Source organism: Varanus komodoensis, unplaced genomic scaffold, assembly GCF_004798865.1.
Source record: "Varanus komodoensis strain SLA01 unplaced genomic scaffold, ASM479886v1 scaffold32, whole genome shotgun sequence".
NCBI classification, from domain to species: domain Eukaryota; kingdom Metazoa; phylum Chordata; class Lepidosauria; order Squamata; family Varanidae; genus Varanus; species Varanus komodoensis.
In genome coordinates, this window is record NW_025335798.1 from 11,939,199 (window position 1) to 11,963,314 (window position 24,116).

Here is a 24,116-nt window from a genome sequence, read left to right on the forward strand (position 1 = left end):
AAATGAAGAGGAGGATAGAAGAAATGCCATTCGATGGCTCCGGCCTCGGAAACTCAAAGCCATCCACGAGTCCCATATGACGACACGTCGAATGGAACTCCCACAAGCAAAATGTAAGTGGCCATGGTCCAGACCCTACGGGCACCAGCAATATCAGCCTCGCCAGCAGTTCCACCAGTGCCAGCAACGTAGAAGGCAACAGCCTCAATAGCCCTTCTCCCAGGGCCGTAGGCAGTTCGACACTGAGAAACGTCCCCGTTGATGGTCCCGGCGAACCAATTCATTTCTCCACCTCCCACCTTCCCCTCTCCCCTTTGGGAGTCGGCTCCAAAGCCGACTTCCCATTTGGGAGGCCATTACATCTGATAGGTGGGTTCTGTCCATCATTCAGCTTGGATATAGAATAGAATTTGACATCGTTCCACCGTGGAGCCCTATCCGATTTACACCACCATCTTCGGTTCTGTGCGATGAAGTCCTTCACCTTCTTCATAAGGGAGCGATTCGACAACTCTCTCGCACTGATGGGCTACACAGATTCTATTCTAGATATTTTACCATCCCCAAATGGGACGGTGGTCTTCGACCTATCCTGGATCTAAGAGGCGTCAATAGATATATCAAACCAAGAAAGTTCCGGATGACCCCTTTACAGAATATTCTTCCATTTCTGAGGGAAGGGGATTGGTTCGTCTCATTGGACTTGAAAGATATGTATTTTCATATTTCTATCCATCCTTCCCATAGACGCTTCCTTCATTTTACTGTCGGATCCGATATTTTCGAATTCAATGTTCTACCATTCGGACTGGCTATAGCACCGAGAGTCTTCACAAAATGCATGGCCCTGGTGTGCGTCCACCTACGGCTCCGGGACATACAGATCTACCCCTATTTAGACAATTGGCTAATTGTGTCACAAACTAAAGATAACCTTTTGGTGGCTGTTCGTGTGACTTGCGCTTTACTTGATGACCTTGAACTGTGTATTAACCTTAAGAAATCATCACTTATTCCCACGCTGGTCATCGATTTCATCCGGGCACGTATCGTCTCTACCCTGCAAAGAGTGTTCCTTCCTCCGTCTCACAGGGCCACCCTCTGTACACACATCCATCAGATTTGACGGCAAAAGACAGTTCAAGCCATCACTATACAAAGATTATTGGGACACATGGCAGCCTCAGTGGCCACTGTGCCACACACAAGGCTCAGTCTCTGTCCGCTGCAATTGTTTTTCAACAACTCGTTCCATCCACAGCGAGATCTACAGACCAAACTTCTTCAGATTCCATCATCGATCCTTCACACCCTGGCATGGTGGACTATTTCACGCAATCTTTCTGTAGGCGTTCCATTCCACCCACCCCAACCAACGGTGACAGTGTACATCGATGCGTCTCTCATCAGATGGGGTGCGGCGTGTGCAGGGCTTCGGGCCCAAGGGGCAGGGACCCAACAGGAAGCAGCAAGGCATAGCAACTTCCTCGAGCTTCTAGCGATTTTCAACACTCTCAAATCTTTTGAAACCGTCCTACACCACCAGGTTGTACAGATTGCATCCGGTAGCATAGCGGCTGTTTTCTAAGTCAACAAACAGGGCGGGACAAAGTCACCTCTCCTGGCCTGTTTGTCAATGCAGATCTGGGATTGGTGCATTTTCCGGGACCTCACGATACTGGTGGTTCATCTGGCGGGAACCGACAATATAGAAGCCGACACACTGAACTGGCAAATGTTAACAACCCACGAGTGGGAGTTGGACCGAGCGATATGCAATCAGCTTTTTCAGTTATGGGGACACCCGGACACAGACTTTGTTCACGACCCAGTCGAACAGGGTGTGCACACTGTTCTGCTCCAGAGCGGGGCTTGGACTGGACTCAAAGGGAGATGCCCTAATGATCGACTGGAACAACCTGTTCTTCTACGCGTTCCCTCCAATCCCACTCCTCATGAAGGTAGTGTCGAAGATTGTGCACGACAACGCCACAGGAATTCTGATAACCTGATGGTGGCCAAGGCAACCCTGGTTCACCACTCTTCTCATTCAGTCCAGAGGAGTTTTTCAACGACTTCCACTTGTTCCTCATCTGTTAACACAACACGACGGGACAGTCCGACACCCAGACCTACTTTCGCTGAAACTGACAGCGTGGAGCTTCCAATAGATCTGAATTTTCCGTCGGTTCCATTGCCGTCCCGGTCGATGGAACTTTCACTTCAACGACATACGCAACCTACTCCTCCCTCGGAACCATCAGGGTCCACCTCGGGACCAACAATGTTGCCCCAGATATGCAGGCGATTCTCGAATCTGAACTACGACCTTCCATACACAAATTGTACTCAACAAAGTAGAGAAGATTCTCTTCTTTTGCCAATGCCCGTTCCTTCTCTCTGGAGTCGGCTTCGATCGAGAATATTTTGCAATTTCTATTCGAACTTCATCGCTCGGGCTTCAAGCCTTCATCTATAAAGATCTATACGGCTAGGGGGCATTCTATGCGAGCAGTAGTGACTTTGCAGCAGGGGTTCCAATTCAGGATATTTGCAAGGCTGCAACTTGGGCTGCTCCATGTACTTTCGCCAAGCATTACCGGCTTGATGTACGCACCCGATGGGATTGTTCCTTTGGTAGAGCCGTGCTCTCTGCCATTCTTCACTGACGACACCTTCCCTCCTCCAAGTCTGGTGTGCTTGCTATTCACCCATATGTGTGATGCACAGAGGCCATGACGAAGAAGAGCAGGTTGCTTACCTGTAACTGATGTTATTCGAGTGGCCATCTGTGCATTCACACAACCCGCCCACCGGGCCCGCATGGTGTCGGTGAGTGGACTGTTTTTTCTTACTATCGGTTCTGTGCTACTCCTACGGTACTGATTTTTCTTGCTGTGATGCTGTTTTTTGAACGTTAGGGGGGTGAACGTTGGTCTTTACTGAGTAACTGAGTAAAATGGCAGTTGCTCCGCTCTATTTATACTGCAAGGGGGAGGGGAGCGGAGCATTTTCCCGCCAAAACCGTTAGCTTTCTAATCTTCCGGCCTAGGCACTGCGCAGGTGCAGCACCCATATATGTGAATGCACAGATGGCCACTCAAGAACATCAGTTACAGGTAAGCAACCTGCTCTTTCTGGCCACAAAGGGAGAGATTTATATATCATGTGTATTCCATCCTTTGTACAAGGAATGCCATACATTTTTTATTCTTTTATTCTGCATAACCCTGTGGATTGGTGTATGATGGAGAGAGGTTTGGTGATGTGGGAAAATATTTGAATCAGGTCTCCCTGCTTTATAATAGCCTGAAAGTGTCTTGATACATGTGGCTATGTAATGATCCATCAGAAATGGTGTAGCTTTTAACAAGCATCATTCTTAAGCTGATAAGACTTTGTCTTACTAACTTTTGGCCTGTGTGTGCTGTTTTTCTGGAACACCACCTAGATGCAAGGTCTACACAGGTGTTATTAAATGAATGGTGGTATCTATGAATGATAATATAAGCAGGAATTCTTCCCATTGGGTTGTACTTCAAGTTTCCAAGGCTTAAAATTGGAAGACCCTGTCAAAAGCAGTGTCTGCTCTGTTAATCACCTGGAAGCAGTTACCATTCAGTACTAATGTTTAGCTCACACCCTTCTTTGAAGGAGTTCAAGGCATCATACATGATTCTTCCTCTCCACATTTTATCCTTGCAACAAACCTGTGAAGAGTGTCCCTAGGGACGAAAAAAGGAAGGTTAATAGACAAAGAAACAAATAAGCGGAGAGATAGTAACTGGTTCAAAATCACCCAGTGCTGTTCATGACTGGATGGGGATTTGGACCTGGCTCTCATCAGTATTTGTCTGATGTGTCCCTGTGGTTTTCATCAGATGAGCAGGTCAGGATTAGAATGGCAAAATTAGCTTAAATATTTGCTTAAAGAAAGAATGGCTTGTTAAATATCACAAGCTTTTTGGAGATACAAACCTGAAATGACTTGAAATACTTTAACTGCTTTTACTTGCTCGCTTATGAATAGAACTGGGAATACTATAATTTCTAATTCATTTTGGCAGTTCATTCATTTTTTTATTTCTGTACCGCCCAATAACCAAATCTTTCTGGGCAATTCACAACAATTTCTCAAAGTTCAATAAGGATACAATAAAAATGCAGATACAATAAAGCATATTATAGAAATGTCAGTTTGTAAATGTAAAACAGTCTAAACTTCCAATATACAAAATTTAAAACAGCTTAAACATCTAGGACATTCTCAAAACAACTAGACCTAATTAAAAGAATTGACATAACCTATCATGTGTCATTCAGCGCCTGATCACAGAGGGTAGTTTTAACTTGAAACTGAAAATATGATAATGTTGCTGCCAGATGAAGTCATAATTGTGGCCCACCGCTGAAAAGACCTTCCTTTTATGTGGGGCAGTCCCATTTAGAGTGTACTACAGTGATCCAATGTAGAGATTAGCAGAGTATAGATTAGCAGGCTATCCATGTCTAGATGGGGGCATAGCTGGGCCAGCAGCCAAAGCACTCCTTGCTACTGAGACTACCAGAGCCTCCAGTGACAAAATGGATCGAGGAGAACCCCCAAACTTTGAAACTCCTGCTTTTTTAGGAGTACTGCTGAAGAGGTTGAATACCCTCTGTCTGATCAGAAAAGCCACCCACCAAAGGCATCTCAGGCGTAACTGGATTTAGCTTCAGCTTATTAATGCTCATCTAGTTCATTGTTGTAGCCAAACACTGGTGTTGCTGTAATGATATGACACAAAAAGTGTGTGTATTGGTGGGAGTTGTTGCTTGGTGTTCTGTGTGTGTGTGTGAATACACACAATATAAAGTTAAATTCTACATTGACTAGAAAATACATCCAATTTGAAAGTGGATCTTTTCAGGTCTCTCTCCCACTTTAACAATATTCACATAGGCTTACCAATGGCCAAGGAGAGATTCAAAGCTTCCTTTAGTGTGAGCTATGAATATGCCCTAAATCTAAAACCAGAAGATGGTGATTATTCCCACTCAAATAATTCAAACATAAAGAGCATCCTCTTGGTATATTCCCATTGTTAATATGCTCAGAACTCTCCCTAATGGGTATTTTAATATCTAGTCTTCTTTCAAGAGAGGTATGGATTCTTAGTAAGCATCCAACAACACTCTTCTTTAGCTTATCATATTTGCAAGCCTTGATGGAGAGTGAGTTTATCATCCAGTGAAGGAGATTCTGTATCATTCGACTACATCTTGGCTGCATTAACCTGGCACCTCTGTGGAGCAAGGCACATAATTCCTGTTAGCACAGCTTGCAGCACTTCAGAGATGCTTGTATTTGGTATTACCTAAAAGCTGCACAGTGAAATGTAGATTCACATGCTGCCAACAGAAGAGAAAAAAGTTTGTTCAGAGAGGGAAATACCAGATTAAATATTGATGGTGCTTAAAATCTCAGCGTGTGACTGGTATTTGCAAATGCACATTGTGAAGCAGGGAAAGTCAGCTTGTTGTAAGTGTTTGGTTTTTCATGATTGCGCATGTCCAGCAACTATTTTTGGAGGAGGCTGTTACTAATTTTCTGTATGCTACAGTAGTCATCCATGTGTGGAGAAACTTATCTCAAGGCAGTTGCAGGATTAGGGGTTAAATGATTGCAAGTGCAAGTACACAAGGGAACAGGACCTGCAGTGTCTTGGATGCCTTAGTTCCTCTTTTGAGAATGAACATAGTCATGTTCTACCTTTCAGGGGCTGCTGGGAGGAAAAAAACAAAGGAGGATTTTAAAGCAGGGTGTGATTTAAAATGGTATTTTATTAATAACGTCACTTTTTCTTCGCTTATATGCCACCTTGGGTATTTTAGAGAAAGGTGGGATATTGAGTCTGATGGTAATTAGTGCTAGTAATTACCGTCACTAGTAATAAATAATGAACATAAGAGTGTATGAATCTGCAAAATGCTTACTGTGAAGAGACTCTGTCAGTTATGGAACTTGTTCTAAAGAAATGTTTCATTCTCTCACATTTTCATGCTCACAACTCCTGTTACCTCCTTATACCATTTGCCTGGCACACCTGTACAAATCTCTCTTTCCTCCCCTCATACACAGTCCCTCTTTCATGCCACTTCCTTGCAGAAGACGCACCAGAGTGCGCTCCAGGTGCAGCAGAAGGCGGAGGTGTTGCTGCAGGCCGGGCACTATGATGCTGATGCCATCAGGGAATGCGCAGAAAAGGTGGCATTGCACTGGCAGCAACTCATGCTGAAGATGGAGGATAGGCTGAAGCTGGTTAATGCATCTGTTGCTTTTTATAAAACCTCAGAACAGGTGAGCTGAACAATGCCTTGTCTGGGCAGTGACACTTATGGTTTTTTTAGATTTTGTTAAAAATGTATGCTATTTAAGGCAGCTCTGACTTCAGTTCTCTGAGGTAGCTTCCTATTCATGGATGCCAGCTGTGGCCTGAAGCAGATGGATCTTCTATAGTGCCACACTGGTTGGCTGTGACCCTATTCTGGGTGGCGGCTCTGAGCTGCAGCAGTCAAGACTCACTGAATCCTGTTTTCAACCATGCTCTTGAACACAAAAGAGTCATCCATGTAACATGTTGGCATGCTGAGAAGTTGCATAAAGGATGAATGGTGAGTTTTTAGTCTGTGGCAAAATGGATGTCCAACTGAGAGGTGGATGAGCAGCCAGTTGGGAGGTGGCATAAAAGGGAGTGGGCCCTGTAATGAACTTATCAGCAGAACACACCAGGAAATGCCAATAGCTGGCTGGTGAGGGACAGAAGAATTGGCTTCTGATTCAGATTACATGATGGTGCTACATAGTGACACTGAATGCGTCCCAATGGAGGAAACCTAGTACTGTGCATCTATTCCATCCTTGTCTTTCTTAATGGGAATATCTATGATAAGAAAGGGGGTTTGAAATGGGAAGATTGCAAAGAGAAGAGTGGATCCTCTGGAACCTCTACAAGTGAAGCGGAGTGATGGTATCGGAAAACTTCATCTGGAAGCACACTTTGTGTCACCAGGAAGCCAATTAAGAGCAAGGACAGTGCTTCCTGGCCTCACTCTGAAGCTCGTTGGGCGAAAATGTCACCTGGGAGTGTTATTGCTGCTGGGTGAGCAGGAATGAGGGGTTTTGAAACTTCTCTCCTGCCCTGGCCCCAGAACCCCTTATTTTAAGCTAAAACTGTTTCAGGGAACCATTTTTGTGTATGCACATAGTTTCTTCATATATTTTCCAACAGTATATTGTCAGTGTTTGACACCCCTGCTATGTACTGTGTCACTCATGCATGAATGTCCTTTGTGGAAAAGAGGCCCAGAGTGGGGTGGGGGAAGCCAGCATCTACAAATCAGGATTTTCTACATGCTTTGGGCATAATCGTATAAAGAAAATTCATTTTAAGTAATTTCCAGATCATCCAGGGTGTATTGAAACACTCTTTAGTATCACACTATACACAAATGAGATCTAGTGAGGTTAGTACCACTTTTGACAGTTGTCACATTCACCATTAGACAAATTGAAAGCACTTTTCTCCTGTAAAACTGTCAGAATTTGAACATTTAAAATCAAGTGTTTTTCTGCTCTATACTTTTAAAATGTACTGGAAGCTTTGAGGGACTTTTTTGGAGTGGGGGGAGGACTATTTCTTCCTATTTTATTTCATTTATGTTTATAGCTGAAACACCTTTTTGATAGATTAAATGCTAATTTTTTCATATGGCTACAGAAGTAGCTGCAGCCATATAAAAGTACAGAAGGAGATGTTAGCGGTTTTTATACATTGTAGTTATCAATAAGATAATTGTGCCACATATAATATGCAAAAAACTTAATCCTCAAAAATAAAATTTCACATAAGAATAAAGCTTACTAGAATACGAGAATTGAGAGCAAACACACACTTTGTATTATTATTATTGATGATGATATGAATTATTACTGCTGCTCTCATATTTCCTTATATTCCACCTATTTTCAATATTTGGACTCAAGATGGCTTACCACACCAAAACCTTATGCAGTTAAAATATTAATAGAAATGTCCAAAAGTTAAAAATATAATTACTAGCTAGAAAGTATAATATACCAAAATTAAAGCAGTAAAAACAATACAGACAGAATAGACAGTATAGACAATAGAAATGGTCCAATGAAATCAGCCAAAGACCTCCTAGAACAGAAAGGATCTAGCCTGCCCCCTGAAGCAGATAGCAGGGAAGGTGCCAAGATAATTCCAGAGTTTTGGGGCAGCCACCAGAAAGGCCCTCTCTCATCTTCTCACTAAGCATGGCTGTGAACAAGATGGGAACAAGAAAACAGCTTTCTTGAAGATCATAGAGTACAGGCAGACTTATAAGGGAGAATTCAGTCTGGACCCAAGGTGTATACAGCTTTGTAGGTCATAACAACTACTTTGAATTGTGCCCAGAAGCAGACTTTGAGCTAGTGAAGCTGTTTCAGCAAAGGAATTCTGTGTTTCCTAAAGCTACCCTCAGTCTGGCAGCAGCTCTCCAAACCAGCTGGAATATATATCTGCCATATTTTGTTAATATAAACTTTTTGCATAGGACAGTCTTCCCCATCCTGGATACCCCCAGATAGTTGTGCACTGTAACTTCTGTCATCCGTGATAACTTGTCATACTGGCTGGGCCTCATGTGAGTTCTAGTCGAAAACATCTGGCTGGACCTAAGTTGAAGACTGCCTGAGTTAGGAATCATATACAATGTTGTCCTTGAGGCTGTCCCTTGTTTGGTTATTTGAATAGCGATAGTTTAAATGCATTAATGTAGAATTCTTCTGGAGATATTCTTGGTATCTGAGCTAATATGTTTTGACTTGTGTCTTAGGTTTGCAGTGTACTAGAGAGTTTGGAACAGGAGTACCGAAGAGATGAAGACTGGTGTGGAGGCCGGGATAAGCTTGGACCAGCATCTGAAATAGACCATGTTATTCCTTTAATCAGCAAACATCTGGAACAGAAGGAAGCCTTTCTCAAGGTCTGCTCTGTACCTCCTGTTTTTCAGTAGTCGCTTCTCTGAATGGTGAAAGCAGTTAGGCAATAATCCTTGTTGGGAACCTGTCTGCAGAATGTGCAGATTATGTTATGCATTTTGTAATTTCCCTGGAGAACAAAGTTGTATCTGCATATTATTTAATGAGAGCCATAAAAGCAACTCAGTTTATGCACACTGTCAAAAGTTCCTGTTCTCTGTAATGGTTTCATGATCAGACAGCCTACACAGTTTCCCCCAAGAAGAAATATTTCCTGGGTTTTCTTCATTTTCGGAATCATTTCCACCAAAACAAAAATGGACTGCTGCATTAATGGTGCATTTGCGAGTGGCTACTTGTATCAACCTTCAACATGGAAAAAAACAGTTTACTCCTTCCTGTTTATAGATTGAGCAATAGTCTGAAATTGTGGTTTTTCCGTTCATAGAAGAGAGCAGATGATCTCGCACAAGTTTGCTTCTCTGTTGTCACACTGCTCATCTGAATGATCTGCCAGTGTTGATGGTGTTCTTGTGCAATGGCACCAGAAGTATAGTCCAAATTAGTGTTATTAAATAACGTTTTTGGAAAAGGCACAAATAGTTACCAGATAAGCCTATGAAGGAAAGAAGCCCAGCATGTTGCCAGGCTTTCCGGAATTTCAGAAGGAACATGCAAGCATGACAGAAGAAGGTGGCATAGGGTAGACTACCACATTTGTTCTGTTTGCTTGTGTACCTTCTGAGAAGTGTGCTTTTCTGAACATAGTGCATAAGTAAGGTTATATTACTAAAGCGGGACAATGGAAGCCTTCTGTTTTCTTTTGCTCTTAGTCTTCTAAGCTATATTTCAGTTGAAAAGGATAAAGAACTCAAACCATATCATTTGTTGCTGCCTTCTTGGATTCCTTTCTTCCCAGCTCTCATTTTTTGCCTCTGAGCAGCTGCAGTAGGAGGGAATGATCAGAGTTCAGTGGCAGAACTTGCTTGCAGAGAAGCAATAGCAGAGTTCAATCTCTGACACATCCAGTTGAAAGGAATTCAGTGCTGGAAAAACCTCTGCCCTTGACAAGTCAGAACAGAGGCTTCTGACAAGCCAGGGTAGACAGTACTGTGCTAGGTGGACCTTGAGTCTGGCTAGCGTAACACGCTGCCATATACTTCTGCATACCCTGGCAGAGATGCAGTGGGAGGGCATAGCAGGCTTTTCTTCCCTATGCTGTCTAGCTTTTTACCGCAGAAAGCATTGTTCACATTGTTAAGCCATTTGTTTTTCTAAGTGACGCCATACAGATAATGTAAAATGTAATTTTCAAGATCTATTCCGGAAGTAATTGAGTGGCATCTCCTACACCTAAGGCCAAGATTTATCCCTCTCTGTCTAGGTGCCATGCCATTACTTTCCTCAGGAACCAGTCCGTTTTTCCATATAGCATGTTCTTTTGTATAATACCATGTCCAAGATGATGGATGCGTGTGACTGCAGTCTGAGGTTCTCTCAGTATTTTCTCATGCACGCCAACATCCTTTGAAGGTCAGATGAAAAAAAGAACTTCATGTCACAGTTCAGTAGGTTCCTTGATGTTTTATTCTTCTTGTGCGCTTGCCAAAAGGGTAACTGTTGTGTTGGGGGGCGGGGGTGTTATTGCTGCCCACAGGCCTGCACACTAGCACGAAGGAATGCAGAAGTGTTTCTCAAGTACATTCACCGAAACAACGTCAGCATGCCAGGGGTAGTGAGCCATACGAGGGGACCTGAGCAACAAGTCAAAGGTCAGTGTGTTCTCTGGGACATGCGTTAATGGAATGGCAGCTCGGCTTCAGGAATGTGCCACGCAATCACTGATCATGCTTGTGTTCGCAATAGAACTTTGCTTGCGCTGGATGAGATTTAGTAAACAGTGATCACATGCAGTGACTGGAAATGTACACATCTTCCCTCTCTTCACTGGGCAGAATAAGCTTACTTCCTCCATCAAATCCGTCAAATATTTATTTCATGCAAACCATGCCAAGAATCAGTGTCTACCAGGGTTTGGGAACTCAGCTCAGAGTAGGATCAAACCTCTATAAGCTGTCCAGCTAGAAATCTTAGGCAAAACAGGAGGGCCAAGCAGGACAATAAAGGTTTGCATACCCTGCCCCTGGATTACTAACATAAGGGTGGAGTTGAAAGGTGAGATACAAAAAGCAAGATGAAGGTTTGCAAGGTTAGCCATTTGTAAGGTCTGCACACACACACACAAATACACATGAATACCTTCCCACTGGAATCACTTGACATACTACTATCGTTCTCAGGGCACATACACAGTCTGGAGTCTGCCTTCTGTGAAGAGAAGAGCTGCTCTCAATAGATGGTCTCTCTGTCTAATTTTTGAGCATTCCTCTCCCAGATACTACAGGTCACCATATTCAGCAGAGTTCCCCTGTGGAGGATTTTCAGGGACCGGGGAGAGGATGGGCAGGAAAGTCCACCTCTGTCAGCCAAATTACATGTACCTGAAGATGGATCCAACTGCTTGTATTTATCCCTGAGAAAAACACATGTGGCTTTTTCTCCTCTGCTCTGTAGTCATGGTAGAAATAAGATCAGAACTGTATAGAAGTGTTAGAACTATTTACAGGTGCTGAGTGGAATGGTGTAAATTAGTGTCCTGAAACAGCAGAGGGTTGGACCTGGTGGCCCTCTTGGCCACTTCCAGCTCTGCTGTTCTATGATTCTATACAGACTATACACTTACTTGCCATTATGAATGCATGCAGATATTTAAGCTTATTTCAATGGATTTAGGAATATCCACTGACTTGATAGTAGCATTTGACTACACTTGAAGTTACTGGTGTTCTAATGGGACATTGACTGAGCAGTGATTGATTTGTTCAGCTTAGAGAAGAGCACTCTGTGCATGCACAGAATCCTTATTTCCAAATAGTTGTTGAAGAAAAACATCCCACTTGATTCAGGGATTATAGTATTGCCATTTGACAGCAAGAAAGAACTGTTTTAGAGTTCAAGCATTCAGAGGGAGGAAAGGAGGGAGGGATGAAAGCTGCAAAATGTCCTTTTTTTGGTCCAGCTACAAAATATTATAGTGTATAATGGTTTTCTTCTGTTGAAGGGAGGGACAGTTAACTCCCTCCACTACAGGAACCAGCTGCGTGAAGGTATCTGGTTCACACTATTCTGCTCAAGGTCAGAATAGGTTGTCGTAATGTGCTTTCTTGGCATTTGAATCTATGGCAGAGTATAAATCAGGCTTGCATACTGCCCTGTCTTTTTCCAAGTGAAGCCCACACGGAAATTCACAACATGGTCACTTTTCTCAGTGCCCCTTCTTGTTTTCTTTCTTAGCCGTTTAGGTACAGTGGCCATTATGATTACCTTCTTATACTTGCCTTTTTCACATGATGAGAAGAACGTGGTCTGCTGGGGCAATGATACATTCTTGGGATAGACTGGGGTGATGCTTCTACTGCTTTTTTTTATGACCAGAATCCAGCAGTTGCTAATCTGTTTCTTGACTCTGTGAACTGCTGATAAAAATGAGCCAAAGTAAATCTGCAGAACTAGCTTATTTTTCATTTTTGTTTGGATTAATTTTAACGCTTAAAAGAAGAGGAAAGGCTTAATGGCACTGGAATGCAGTAATAATCAGTATGTAGTTTGGAACTGTGTGTTGCAAATATTGGGACATTTCCCCTCACTAGAGATGTTGGAAGTGTTTGAGATCAGTATGAAGCCCTCAGGTTAATGTCATTCTTTGGTTTATATTACCAAGGAACTCTGTCAAAGAGTTTGCATGCCTGTTCATGTGTGTCTGTCTATGGGAAAAAATAGCTGAATGGATCCTGTCATTGAGACAGGTTCCTAAATAAAATTTTAAGAATGGAGAGAAGGCTTGTGAAATTGTAGGATCTGTTTACACAGGGTCAGCATCAGACATAAGCCTGCCATATTACTGTTTTAAGTCTGCAAGAGCATTTCTTCAGGCAGGGGTGGTTCTGCCATTAATAGGGTTGTTGGATCCATTAAAGGTGGCTGAGTATCAGAAAGATGCAGAGGCCATAGTGCACAGAGCCATTTTCCTGTACAAGCCCCATAGAAACTTGCGTATAGGAAGGTCTTGGTGGATTTTGACCCATATTCATACTAGAAGAGGTGAATTATCCTGAGCTATCCCTACAGTGTGCTTTCAAAACTTAATTTGGGTGTTTAAACAATGGTTCTTGTGATGTCTCAAATCCTCATACTGAGAGAACCACTTTGTGAGGCTTTCATCCCACTAGCAGTTCTACATAGGAAATAATACTGTAGATTACACATTCTGAAAAATATGTTTTCAAACAAAGGACTCATTATGGGGTTACAATGCAAACTTGTGCCCATCTGCTTGGATGTAAGACTCATGGAATCCAGTGTATAGGACTGAATGTAAAATATAGATACCTCTCCAGATCAGAACTCCATGGCACAATCCTCAAAGAGCTGCTGTCATTTGCATTGCAAATATAACATTGATAATGTTCCAAATAAATATAAATTATGTTCTTATGTATATATTATAAATACATATTATATAAGTTAAATACAGTGTTTCACAAATACCTCTCTGACTTTTCCACTTATTGTTTTGTCACAACTTGGGATTGAAATGGATTTAATTGGCATAGTTGCCACTTGATGCGGAATATCAGAATGTGAAAAAGTCAAAAGGAGGGGTGATTATTGCTGCAAGTCACTGTATACATAAATAATATATAATAATGATATATTGTACAGATGTGTGAAGTGCAAGGTGAATAGTTGTGGAATACCTAGTCCACAATGAAGTCTTTCCAAAGCCAGGCTAAAATGTTTTTTCATCCAGGCATTTTTACTTCTGCTTGTTTAAAATAATATTGTTATTATCTCTTGTTGTACTATATGATATTGGTGGATTGTATACTTCCCTAAGCAAGATGAAGTGTAGTTTTAAAATCTTTTAAGTAAAAAAAGGTCAGGCCACTGTTGATATCCAGACATCAGGCGTCCTTCTGATTTTAAAGAGTTACTCTGAACAGCCAGATGTTTAGACTGTTGCTGTCTATACGGCTTACTTTTTTATTTTTTCTACTGCTTGGCTTTACAAATGGCATGAAGTGGTCTTAGAGCAGCTGTATGTCTGTGCCAAGACCGTACAATGTTTTGTGTTGGCTGATGCCCACTAGCTTCAGTGGCTGCCTCCTCTCTGCTGTTTCGTTTTTCAAAGCCTGTCCTGAAGTGCTTCACACTAGGGAGCTTATCTCCCTGTGATGAAGTAACAAAGTGAATTGGTATTGACTTACATCTGTGTACACTTACTGAGCTGCTGAGAGTAACAGCTCTCCTCTTTTTCCTCCACAGCCATTCTGAGTGAACTACTGCAGAGGGAGAACCGTGTTCTTCACTTCTGGACCTTGAAGAAACGGCGACTGGATCAGTGCCAGCAGTATGTGGTGTTTGAGCGGAGTGCTAAGCAGGTAGCTTAACAAAACCCTCCCTTTTTCTCCATTAGGGCTAGCAGTTAATAAGAGATGGTTTAGAAGGCTAGCTGTGGAAAGGATCGGGAAGAGCACAGGTTGCATTAGGAGAGCGCACATTCAGTCCTTTGCATCTGGGTGAGTAATGAGATCCAGGAGAGAATGTGGTGAACCGTCAAGCAGTGAGCAGCTCTTGCCGCATGCACCTTTGCAGAGATCTCTGGGTTGCAGCCCAGCAACACAGCGAAGTACAAAGTGACTGTCCTAGCCTTGTGCCCTTGAACTTATGCTGGGCAAATTCAAGACAGTAGTTGCCAGACTTCCAGTTGAATGCTGTGGCAAGTAAATGAGGTTTCACAAAATGACCCAGAGAAAGTCTCCTACCTCAGCACACACTGATGCCCTGCTAATTCCACAGCCAGAGCCTCTGCCTAGCAGCAACATAAGCTAGCAGGAGCCTGTGTAAGCCGCACACCACAGCTGCTCCTAAAGTGACCAAGCAGGAAATTCTGGCGTGGCATTATCCAGTGTTGTATCCAATGCGTTGGACAGTACCCACAGGGTTGTATTCAATGATAAGCTTACTTCTTTGTCATTCATTTCAAAGGATGTACTCCAAGTAGGACTAATACAGGATAACCCATACATTCTGCATAAGTATATACAAAGTTCAGGGTGAGAGTTGTAAGATTTGTATTAGGGGCCCTCTTAGTAAGCCTTCCTTCCTCAGAGATAGTGATTTTCCTCAACTGTGCTAGAACTAGAACTCCAATCAATCATTTTGAAACATATCGGAGGATTTGTTCTTGTTTCTTTAGTGCTTTTTCTCATAATTGTAGGCCTTAGACTGGATTCAAGATTCAGGAGAGTATTATCTCTCAACTCACAACTCCACAGGGGAATCAGCAGAAGAAACAGAGGAACTCTTGAAAGAATATGGAGAATTCAAAGTACCTGCCAAGGTGACCCCTCCTTTTAATTTTTAAAACTCATGAGTTTTGCTCTAGTTCAACTAAGAATTGAATAAATATATGCTTGATTTTGAAAATTGCTGTTGAGATTCCTGGCCCAGGAACAAAATCTTCCTTTGACAAGCATGACAAATCATATAACAAACTATATGTATGAAAAAGAAAATTTGATTCTGTATATTTATTGTGGCAGTGTAAACACATCACATCTTATGTGATGACTTAAGTCTCTTTCATCTTTACAGGCAACCTCACAAGCAATCTGTATTACTAAATAATACAGAGAAGGAAGTATTTCTAGTATTAAAAGTTAAATGCAGCCCACATAAATTGGGGTTCTGTGGCTGAGATCCAAAGAGCTACTTAGGCTTACACAAGGGGTTTGTGCAAACCCAGTGGAATTTTTGACTCTGCAAGGCAGCCTAGAAATCTCTGAAATAGTAATAAAAAATACCTCCCACATACACATGTACATCTTGTCCTGTCAGTTCCCAGCACAGCATTACAACATAACAGAGTGTCTAGCTGAATAATGTTTGTTCCTCAGAAGTTGATCAGACATTTTAGTGCAATTAGCATGCACATTCTGGATAGTGTTGTTATTTTCAGTTCTCGCTTCTCGAAAATTACCTCGGAACCAGACAATTCTGTAAAGTACTGCTCACTGTAGAGAAAATTACCCCTACAGGGAGCGGTACTTTACGGAATTGTCTGGCTATGAGTATCAGTGGAAAAATGTCAGCAAAGTAACAGTGAGTATCAGCTGAAAAATTCCAGTATGAAAGTGAGTTTCAAACTATCTCAAACTGAGCTAAATGTCACTAGCTGCCTGGACAATCTATTGTTATTACTATTGTATTTTTGCTTTGTATATTTCTGCCAGATAGAGAACATGCATATTAAAAATATATAACTTGATGAAAAAGGTTGCCTGCTTACTACATTTCCAAAATACTCAAGAATGTATTATTTTAGTGGCATTTGAGAAGAACATGGAGGGCCATTTTGTTACTGTGTGAATTAAAACTGAACAAACCATTCCTGGAAGATGTGGTAACCAAAGAACACTCTCTCACTCAGCAAACCAAGGAGAAAGTGAAGCTTCTCATTCAGCTGGCTGACAGCTTTGTAGAGAAAGGACATACTCATGCCAGCGAAATTAGGAAATGGGTTACCACCGTTGACAAACATTATCGAGACTTTTCTCTGAGGATGGGGAAATACCGTTACTCTTTGGAAAAAGCTCTTGGAATAAATACAGAGGTACTGTAAGTCACGTGTTTTGCTGATATACATTAAACAAGCTAGAACTCATAGAGGAGTTAAATTGTTTATCATGTCATGGATTATGTCACCAGCCTGAACAGTCTGAAGATCACCCAAGCTGGATTTTATGAAATAAACTCGTAAGAAAGTGACATGGCTGAGGATGGTTGAGTAGGCAGCTCATCTGTTCCAGAAGTTTAAAAAAGTGCAAAGGGTAATCAGGTATTTTTGTAGACTATGGAAATTATGATCAAGTCAACATAAAACAAAAGGGCAATTCATTGGAAAGGACCATCAAAATCAATAGTTAATATATGATTAATTGTCAGTGCCAGGGTGCTTCATTTGTAGAGAGCTTCAAACTGTGAACTTCAGTGGGCTGGTCATGGTTTTTTTACCAGGTGTTTCAGCCCAGGCCTCTAGCCTTAAATGCACAGTTTACATGAAAGGGTGACCCATGTATAGAACAAAACATTATTGATAAGTTGCATTGCCATTTACTTGGCAAGATACGGAGTTCACAGGTAATTGTATTTGTCTAAACAGAATGTAGAGCTGAAACCTAATAGTCTTTTTCACATTTGTACATTCATTCCATTACTTACTTCCCTAGAGAGTGAAAATAATGAAAATTAATGTATGGAATATAAAGGTCAGGAAAATTGTTTAGATCACACCTTCCTAAAGCAGAATGTTGTTTGCAGAACGGGCTTCCTTGCCTTCTCTATCCTGCCATAGCCACTTCTCTTCCTAGAAAACTGCTCTTGAGAACTGGGAGTCCCTGTGAAACATAAGATGGCCTGGGGAGTGGTGTAAAGGGATTTTTTAAATTCCAGTTTGGTTCTTCAAATACTTAATTGAATTGATAGGTACCAAGTGCATATGATTTACTAACTTTCTCAAATAGAAATGGTAATTTGGCCTTTCTAGAGAATGCAAGTGCTGGTCTTAGGGTCAATGTTGTGCAAGGGTAAAGTTTCTCCCTCCTGCGGAAATTATGTGGCTCTGGATCCCAGTGGGGAAGACATGCCTTCCTGGAAGCAGGACCAGTGCTATAGGAATGGGTCACATAATGGCTGGAAGATGACCATGGGGGTAGGAGTTCCCAGGGCCCCCCACTCCACCACCTATCACATTTGATATGTGGTTAGCTAGTCATTAATATCTGTGCAGGTAGAACTGGGTCATCTCATTCCCTGAAACCCTCTGTCAGAGTTGTCCACTGCCCCTCTTCCAGTGGTATTATCATTCCTTTCATCTTTCTCACTTTGTAGGTGTGCTGACTTTTACAAAGCATAGGTGTGCATTTAAAATCCATGTCATGTCTTTTTTCAGGATAACAAGGACCTCGAATTGGACATTATTCCAGCAAGTCTGTCAGATCGTGAGGTGAAGCTGCGCGATGCCAATCATGAGGCTAATGAGGAAAAAAGGAAGTCAGCCAGAAAGAAAGAGTAAGTGGTGAGAAATGGGAAAGGCAAACAGCAGTAGCTTCATCTCAGCAGTTCAACAAGCCCACCCAGTTGTGAAGCACATGAGACAGCACCTTCCACACTTTCTGCTGAATTTTATGCAGGCCAAACACTAGAATTTGAATAGAATTAAGCTTCTGGGATTAATCCCTTCCTGATGCATTAAATCATAATTGTATTACTGCATCTCATCATAGGCTGCATCTCTTCTGTCTTTGACAGTGACTTGTGATAAGTTTTGGGGGAAAGTGTACAGGGCAAGTAATTTAATGGAACTTTGCCTTCAGACATGAAATGTAAATCATAAAGGTTTGTCCTCATTGCTGCCTATCTGCTGTGGAAGGAATCCCTCAATCTTCTCCCCCTTTTGAAAGTTTTGTCCAAGGGACAAATTACTGAGAACTGGTTAGGACGGTGCTGTCTTATCACAGGAATGTACCAATTCAGTTTGGCCCTCAGCCGTCCAATGGAGCTCCAGTGCTGTGCATGCGAATTGCCTGTTGCTGTTGGCTTGGTTCACTGAATGGCTGAAACGAGTTGCATGGTTTACAGCAATGAAACATCACAGTAAATAAACTAAAAATACCACATAATGGAAAGATAGTCTTTCTTTCCTTGTGTGTAACTAAATGTTTCTTGTTGTTTGATCAAGATAAATGTTCTAGTTCTACAGTAAGATTGATATTATTTTCATTTATTTTTAGTTCCAGAAATCTTTACAGTTTATGGAATTATGAAAGTATTATGCAAATCACAAGGGCATGCCAAGATATTGTCAGAGATGGCTTCAAACATAGGCCAATGTATTCTAAATAGATTTCCTTAAAACAGGAAGAAAATACAAATACATTAGAGACTGGAACCAATGTAGACTGAGAAGAAGGAAGAAAATGTCTAAAAGAATTATGTAACCCAAGTGCCTAGCATTTACAGTGGTGCTTTACATATGTAATGTAACTATCTTTTTTTCATTTTACTCATTTTTATATTACATATAATCCTGGCTTTCCTTCAAGGAGCTCAAGGCAAAGTACATTATTATCTTCCCTATTTTATCCACAAAATAACCCTGTGAGGTGGGTTAGTCTGAGAGAGAACAATTGGCCAAAGGCCACCCAATTAGTTTAATTGCTCAGTGGGGATTGGATGCATTTCCCCCATTCTAGTCCAACACAGTACAGCAAAAAGAGAGGCTTAAATTCCCTTTTCATATATAACAAGCACTAAGCAGAAGGGTGACCAAAGCTGCTTACTGTATCCCCACTCTTGTATTCTGTAATCTTTACATATCTTCAGAAAGATGCTTATAATGTAGAAATGTGTTCATATATAATGAGATAGCAAAGTTAATTATATTTTATTATTTTAACTGCAAGGTGTAATTCAGGCTGCCTAGAAAGATAAAGGCTGCAATCATTTTTTCCAAAGGAAATATGCATAGGGTTTGATTATGTAACATTTAAACTTTCTTTCTTTCTTTCTTTCTTTCTTTCTTTCTTTCTTTCTTTCTTCTTGTTTTAAAGTAGCATTGAGTTCTATCCAGTTGTGTTCCTCCATGGTACTAAAGCTCTTTTCTCTAGTGGAAACTTCCATAAACCATAAAATTTCCAAGTTCAAATGTTCAAATTTCTCTCATTTCTCCTGCAACAGCCAGTGCCTCTCCTAAGTAATTACAAGGCACCCTACAACAGATTTAGCAGGGCAGAGAGGACTGCTGTGGGAACAGGGAAATCAGCAAAAACTGCTATTTCATTGTGTTCCTGGAAACCATTGCTGATCTGAAGAGCCTTCTGTAGCGAGGGAGAATCACAACTGGATACTTACGTGTGTGTATATGTGTGTTTAATATGCACATATATTCAAAGGCACTTCTCCTTCTAGATTCATCATGGCTGAACTGCTTCAGACTGAGAAGGCATATGTCAGGGATTTGCATGAATGTTTAGAGGTATGTTCTCAAGTAAGCACAAATACAGATTTGTTGTTGGAAAAGATCCTATGGTGTTTTTGATGCCATAGTAAATGCTTGTTGTAAATGCTAAAAGCTTGAAAGGCAGCTGATGCATCGTCATTACAGCAGATGAGGCCTGCGGAGAGGTTCATGGAGCTCTGTATGCTGCAGTTATTGCATGGCATCAGATGGGGAGAATCCCTTCATGCTGTTTGTGTCCCAGCAATCTGTACATGAGCAGCCTCTTACATTTTGCACAGATGGAATGATGTGGAATGGTTGATAGATTTGGAATTAGCATATTACATTTTCTATAGATACGCAGCACAGCAGCAGCACGAGTGAGTGCATGAGAGAGAGAAAGGGGGAAATTACTTCCAAATGGAACTTCAGAAAGGGATTCTGTATGCCTGACATGCAAGGAGCCACAACCATTGAACATAGCCTTAGAACTGTCAGCTGTTCTATGATGGGCAGTTGTTATTGGAGCAGCCACAGTCCTTTTCAGAGGGGAGCAATGGGGCTGTGGGTTGATGATTTGCTTATAAAGCTTAGACCTACACATTTTATTGAGTATTCTGTGCCTTTGGCAAGAATATGGAAGATGGTTCTTTTCTTTGGTACTTTTTTCTGTGTTTAACAACTGCTGTTGTTTTCTAGACCTACCTTTGGGAAATGACGAGTGGAGTAGAGGAGATACCCCAAGGAATTCTTAACAAGGAGCACATAATATTTGGCAACATACAAGAGATCTATGACTTTCATAATAAGTATGTTTTCTTAAGCATTTTAATAAAAGTTTGCTCATGGAAGGATATCTTTTTCAGTCAGGCCATATAGTCTCTGCCAAGAACTGATCCTAAACTATGGACAATGAGGACAGTTATGTTACTGATGGTATCCTGGGAAATATTGGACAGGGCTAGCCCACATCATAGCATACTCAGAGTAGATACCACTTCTGTGTGATAACACTTCCACTTTGACACATACACACATGCCGAGAAGTAATATACATTCTTCATCGTGGCCTCTGTGCATCACACATATGGGTGCTGCACCTGCGCAGTGCCTAGGCCGGAAGATGAGAAAGCTAACAGTTTTTGGCGGGAAACATTCCACTCCCCTCCCCATTGCAGTATAAATAGAGCGGAGCGTCCGCCATTTTACTCAGTCTCTGCGACTGCCGTTCGCTGTGCCTCATGCCTGCTCGTCTCTCGCTTAGATCTTGCCATGTGCTCCTTTACGGTTATCTTGTTCAACTTACCTTTTCCTTGTTATGTATCCCAGTTTCTCTTTCATTCTTTCTCTAAAAAAAAAACAAACCAAAAATATTACTTACCCTCTGTACTATCATCTCTTTTTTCCTTTTCATGATGGCACAGCAGGCGGCATTCCACAAGTATAGTGAGTGCGGCTCCAAAATGTCTCCCGCGGACCCTCACGACTTATGCCTCCTCTGCCTCGGCAAGGGGCATAGGACCGATAAGTGCAGGCATTGCCTGGCCTTTACCAAACAGGCCAGGAAGAATAGGGGGAATCGTCTCCGCAAGTTACTTTGGGACCAGGCCTTACTTCAATCTGACCAGCTGGTCTCAAGGCCTACCCCCTCCTTGGCTGAATGCCTCAGCGCTCTACCTCTACCCCGGCCGCGCACCCTAAGCGCCCCGCCTCAACTTCGGCTGCACTGCCGCAGCACCCTTCGGATGAAGATGCTGCTACAATGGAAGCGCAACAGCTACCTTCTCCTCCAGCCAAACAAAAGGAGAAGCGTAAGCATTCAGAGCCGGAAAACCCCTCCAGCCATAAGAAGCCGAGGAAAGAGAAGGCGGCTAAGGTGGCCCACAAGGGCAAGAAACCTGATCTCCCCAAACACCGAGGCTTGGGTTCGTCAGGGTTCTTGGCACCGACTGCTGCCACGGTACCGACTCCCTCGGGAATGGCCCTGCAGTCCACAATGCAGGTGACGCCGCCGGGATCCCCCAGGCCTGTTCTTCGGCCTGAGAGCGTGTCTCCTCCACAGGAGCCACTGCTTAGGGAGTCCATCTCTGATGGAGAAATTAGAGATTCCCCACCAAGGCAACGCTCCCCGACGCCAATGCCTGCTGTTGGGCCGCCTGAGGGATCAGACTCTCCTCCTAGGCGTAGGAGCTGCTCGTTGGAGCGCCATGCAGATGACTGGTCTATGCACGGCTATGGTGGCTATCCTGCCTGGAGTGGACTCCATCCATATGCCTTTTTTCCTCCGGACCGTCTCTCGCCGTCGATCCTGAGAGAGGCACCGCCCACTTCTGGCCATATGGAACGCAGACCTCCACCATCTCCTGAAAGCTCTTCGTCCAGTGAGCATTATCGCTACCATCAAGACTCGGACGAGTCGGAAGTACACTCCACGTCTCCGGACGTGGCTATTACTTCCCAAGACCTGGGATCCCTGGGTGAGCCCCATGTTTCTTTCTCAGCTGGTTTCTCGTCTAGTCCGGTCGCTGAAGATAGATGCCTACCAACGCCCCGGGCCCAGCCCAGACCGGTTTTACGACATCATCCGAGGGGAGCAATCTGCCACCGTTGCCTTACCGTTGATCACCACGCTTCGCCAGGCAATGGTTCAGCCCTGGGACCAACCAGCTTAGCCACAGGCGATGTCTCGCTGGTACGAATCTATGTACTGGGTCCGAGAAGACGACATCCCATTCCTGCTGCACCACCCGAAGCCTAATTCGGTGGTCGTCGAATCGTCCCAGGGCAGGGAGGCTCAGGGACATACAACACCCCGAGACAAGGAAGGGAGGAAGGATGACATGATTGTGCGCTGGGTCTACGCGGCTGCAGGTCTCAGTTTGCGTATTTCAAATTATGTGGCTACACTGGCACATTACCAGTACTTCATTATGCAAAAGCTGAAAAACATCATCTCCTCCCTCCCGGACCAGCAGGCAGACCTAGCCAAAGTCTTTTTAAATGAAGGGAAGCAGGTGGCCATTCAACAGTTGTCTACCACGAGACATCACGTAGACACTGATTCTCGGGCCATGGTCAACACTATCTCCCTCCAACGACATCCGTGGCTCAGGAACTGCAATTTCCCTGAGGAAATGAAGGGAATAGAAGAAATGCCATTCGAGACTCCGGCTTCTTCCACGCGAAGACCAATCAGAAACTCAAACCCATCCACGAGTCCCGTATGATGGCGTGTCGAATGGAACTCCCACAAGCAAAACTTAAGTGGCCATGGTCCAGACCCTATGGGTGCCAGCAATATCAGCCTCGCCAGCAGTTCCACCAGCGCCAGCAATGTAGAAGGCAACAGCCTCAACAGCGCTTCTCCCTGGGCCATAGGCGGTTTGACACCAAGAAACGTCCCCGTTGATGGTCCCGGCGAACCAATTCATCTCTCCACCTTCCACCTTCCCCTCTCCCCTTTGGGAGTCAGCTCCAAAGCCGACTTCCCATTTGGGTGGCCATTACATCTGATAGGTGGGTGCTGTCCATCATTCAGCTCAGATATAGAACAGAATTCGACATGGTTCCACCATCGTGCCCTATCCGATTTACACCACCATCTTCGGTTCTGTGCGATGAAGTCCTTCACCTTCTTCATAAGGGAGTCTATATATATTCCTTTGCCAATGCCCATTCCTTCTCTCCAGAGTCAGCTTCGATCGAGAATATTTTGCAATTTCTATTCGACCTTCATCGCTTGGGATTCAAGCCTTCATCTATAAAGATCTATACAGCTCCTATCTCGCATTTTCATGGCAGCATCCAGGGGTCATCTGTTTTTTCTCAACCCCTGATTCGCCGTTTCCTTAAAGGGCTACAAAATTTGCACCCTGTTATGCCGACGTGGAGTCTTTCTGTTGTACTTCAGGCCCTTACAAAGCCTCCATTTGAACCTTTGGCAGCGGTGGATTTACGTCTAGTTTC

General features: G+C 42.9%; 1 protein-coding gene across 1 annotated transcript in view; it reads left to right on the forward strand.

The window, feature by feature from the left end:
* Positions 1-24,116, forward strand: part of KALRN (kalirin RhoGEF kinase) — a 599,751-nt gene that overhangs the window by 412,265 nt on the left and 163,370 nt on the right. Inside the window, exons 16-24 of the mRNA XM_044438481.1 lie at positions 6,149-6,340; positions 8,884-9,033; positions 10,686-10,800; positions 14,414-14,529; positions 15,369-15,491; positions 16,581-16,763; positions 18,102-18,220; positions 20,120-20,186; positions 20,850-20,959. Coding sequence (XP_044294416.1) covers positions 6,149-6,340; positions 8,884-9,033; positions 10,686-10,800; positions 14,414-14,529; positions 15,369-15,491; positions 16,581-16,763; positions 18,102-18,220; positions 20,120-20,186; positions 20,850-20,959 — 1,175 coding nt within the window. The remainder of the gene's footprint in view (positions 1-6,148; positions 6,341-8,883; positions 9,034-10,685; positions 10,801-14,413; positions 14,530-15,368; positions 15,492-16,580; positions 16,764-18,101; positions 18,221-20,119; positions 20,187-20,849; positions 20,960-24,116) is intronic.